This window comes from Nicotiana tabacum, chromosome 15 (genome assembly GCF_000715075.1).
Source record: "Nicotiana tabacum cultivar K326 chromosome 15, ASM71507v2, whole genome shotgun sequence".
In the NCBI taxonomy this organism is placed as follows: Eukaryota; Viridiplantae; Streptophyta; class Magnoliopsida; order Solanales; family Solanaceae; genus Nicotiana; species Nicotiana tabacum.
This window is the reverse complement of record NC_134094.1, coordinates 30,182,655-30,186,503: the sequence shown is the minus strand read 5'-3', so window position 1 is coordinate 30,186,503 and position 3,849 is coordinate 30,182,655. Positions and strand designations below refer to the sequence as shown.

Genomic DNA, 3,849 nt, shown 5'->3' with positions numbered 1-3,849 from the left:
TTGGTAGGGTTCGAGTTGAAATTGGAACAATCAGTTCCTTAATAGTGGCTTATAATGGTTAAGTTTGATGTGAGTCAATATTTTGAGTAAATGGCCCCGGAATCGGAATTTGACGGTCCCAATAGATTTGTATGATGATTTTGGACTTGGACATATGGTCAGTTTAGTTAAAGTGAATTAACTAAACTGAATGAAATGTAAATAAGAAATAACTAAGCCTTTTAACCCAACTGCTACTAACGTCTATGGACAACGAATAAAGCCAAGAGTACTCCTCTGCATTGCTACAAAATACTGCTACATCCACTGCTGTAACAAACCTGTGAACTTGCATCCACCATTAGGGTAGTAAAGCACATGCTCTCAAAGCTACCCTCAAGCATTCGTCCTAATCTGAACCTCCAGTTCCGGCGTGCCCTTGAACCTCATGGAGATATACGACGTGCCCGTCAACTGTTCGATGAAATTCCCGAACCAGATATACGATCGTGGACGCTCTTGATCACCGCATACACGAAGAGGGGTTGTCCAGAAGAAGCATTGAAAGTCTACGACGAATTGCGGCAAAGGAAAGTTCTTCCTGATCAGTTAGCACTGTTATCAGTAACCAAGGCTTGTGCTACTTTGGGCAACCTTATAAAGGCAAAAGGGATTCATCAAGATGTAATTAGATATGGATATCACTCCGATTTGCTCCTTGGAAATGCATTGATTGACATGTATGGCAAGTGTAAATACATTCGAGGTGCAAAAGAGGTTTTTGATAATTTAAGTGCTAAAGATGTAATCTCTTGGACGTCTATGAGTTCGTGCTATGTTAACTGTAAACTTCCAAGAGAGGCGCTAAGGATATTCCGTGAAATGGGGTTAAATAGGGTGAGCCCAAATCCTGTTACATTGTCTTCTATACTTCCTGCCTGCTCGGATTTGAAAAGTTTGAATTATACTTGAATTATAAAAAATCTAGATAACATTTGAGGTTATCTAGATAAAAATCATTGTAAATAAAAATTAACGGTGTTTAACATTTCTTAGTAAAATGTATATTTTACGTATAGTAAATAGATAAATAGTAAATAAATTCTATGTATATTTACTATTTGCTATCTAGATAAATCTGTCATCTTATTTCTTTCGGTAAACAAGAAAATAAAGGGAAACAGAAAATAAATGGAACATATATTTTGTCAAATCTAAAATGTGTTTAGTGTTATGACTAAAAATGCACCACTTTGTTAAAGTAAATGGACTATTAGTGCTCCATGTGGAAGAATATGTATGACTTTGAGTCTAAAGCCAAAGATAATGTATGTTTTTGGGCTTTTTTTCAGTGTTATGACTAAAAGTGCACCACTTTGTTAAAGTAAATATACTATTAGTGCTCCATGTGAAAGAATATATATGACTTTGATTCTAAAGCCAAAGATATATATTGTTTTGATCTTTTCCCTCCATTTTTCTCTCACAAAGGAAATATGTACTTGATTTGCTAGCTGAAACAGGAATGCTTGAATGTAAGCCTGCAAGTACTCCAATAGAAACCATGGATTCAGAGTACACTCAAACCAGATACCTGCAAATGGAGAAAGGTACCAACGGCTGGTGGGAAAATTGATTTACCTATCTCATACACGGCCAGATATTGCCTATGCGGTGAGCTTGGTTAGTCAATTCATACATAACCCTAGTGAGGAACATATGGATAGTGTACTTCGAATTCTACACTACTTAAAGTCTTCTCCTGGAAGTATCCCTGACATAAAATCAACATCAGGATATTTCACTTTTGTTGGTGGAAACCTAGTCACTTGGAGAAGTAAGAAGCAAAAGGTAGTCGCATTGTCTAGTGCAGAGGCTGAATTTAGAGGCAGGGCTAGAGGACTTTGAGAGCTTCTTTGGTTGAAAGAGTTACTGAAAGAGATTGGTTATTCATCTGGTTCAACAATGAATCTATTTTGCGATAACAAGCGGCCATAGAGATTGCAAAGAATCCAGTTCAACATGACAGGACAAAACATGTCGAAGTGGACCAACATTTTATCAAGGAAAAGCTCGAAGATAAAATAATTCAATTCCCATTTGTAAAGTCAGAAGATCAGTTGGCTGATATCCTTACAAAGGCAGTATCAAGCAGGTTTTCTACAGCTCATTAGACAAGTTGGGTATTGAAGACATCTATGCCCCAACTTGAGGGGATGTTGGCATGAGCTGTAACAGAAAATTTATGCAGCGATTTTAGGGAGAGATTACAGGGATTCCTTCTTATTTGTCTCCAATTATAGATTCCAAGATCATAACCTAAACTCATGTACAGTAGTTATTACCTTCCAAGTATAGATCCTTTGTATATGTTATATATATAAACAGCATATTGTATTCATTGTAATTCAATACAGTATGAAATAAAAGGTTACCATTCTTGATATATATTTTTTGCATCCATCAGCTATTTTTAGTTTAAAAAATTAGATGAACAACTATTTAGATTAATTATTATTTTTTATCAACTGTTGGTTGGAATCTTTCCAACTTAACTGGACAGATCTTATTCCAGGCTGGCCCAATTGCCACATGAGGTTTCGCTTGTTGGGGGAAGTGAACATATACATGATTTTGGGGCCGTTGTTTAAGTTGTACCATAGGTTTTAATTTTTTTATTTTATAATTTTACCCACAACAAACATAATTTCAGGCATACACTACTGAAATAGCACAATTTGTGTCTGAAGCTATAATTTTATCTGAAGATATGGACTTTAAATGAAAATGTCATACATGCATACAAAATATTAGTTGCACTTAAAATGCAAACGTGTTAAGTCCATCCCAAATACAATTTTTGCACTTAAGACGAAAATGTCCTAAGTGTATGCAATAAACGGGTTGTCCTAAGATGTTTAGTCTTAAGTATAATTAAAATTGTACTTAAAATGCACTTAAGATGTATGTGTCTTAAGTGTAATCAATTTTTTGTATGCACCGAAGACGTTTTTATTTGAAGCTCAAATTTTTCAGAAACATAAATTTATTAATCGAATTTCAACAATCAAACACACATAAATTTACTTCAAATGGGCTCAAATTTGAAGTATAAGCCTAAAGTATTATAAAGAACAAACCCCAATCATTAATTTATCAAAATAATAATAAATCTAACAATTTTATTGTGACGACCCGATAGGTCGTTTTGACTTCTAATACTTATTGATACATTCCTAGACCTCTCATAGCTCAATTTGATGATTTAAAACTTGTGTGCGTGGTCCGTATTGATTTCCGAAAAGTTTTCATGTGAAATTTTTAAGCAAAATTGATTTTAACTTAAAATAAGGTTTGGGTTGACCACGGTCAACATTCTTAGTAAACGACCTCAGATCGGTGTTTTGACAATTCTGGTAGGTTCGAATGATCTTGTACATATGCTTGGTTGGGGTTCCAGGTGACCCGAGCATGTTTCTGCGCATTATGTGAAAGACTGTGAAAAAATAAGTTTTAAGTGGAAATCTAGAGTTTTGATGAATGATTCTTGTTATTTGATGTAATTTTGATAATTTGAGGTAGCAAACAAGTTTGTAAGATGTTATTACACTTGTGTGCATGTACGGTTTAGAGCCTGAGGGACTCGGGTGAGTTTCGGATGCATTGCAGACTGATTCAGAATAGCTAGTGAAGTTCTGTTCCTGGTGTTGAATTGCAGGTCTCGCATTTGCGAGGAGTTGTTCGCAAATGCAAAGTGCGTTTTTGCGAATTCGATCTTGCATTTGCGATAAAGGGCTGGGCAGGGCAATCTACGCATTTGCGAAGAAATATTTGCAATCGGGGACAGTCTATTACACTTTTGGTATTCAT

The 3,849-nt window shown here is 35.4% G+C and overlaps 1 protein-coding gene across 1 annotated transcript; it reads left to right on the top strand.

The window, feature by feature from the left end:
- Window positions 1-357: 357 nt before the first annotated feature.
- Window positions 358-951, top strand: LOC107794804 (pentatricopeptide repeat-containing protein At4g16470-like). Its single transcript, XM_016617335.2, has one exon. The coding sequence runs from the start codon at window positions 358-360 to the stop codon at window positions 949-951; it is 594 nt and encodes a 197-aa protein (XP_016472821.2).
- The last annotated feature ends 2,898 nt before the right edge of the window (window positions 952-3,849 follow it).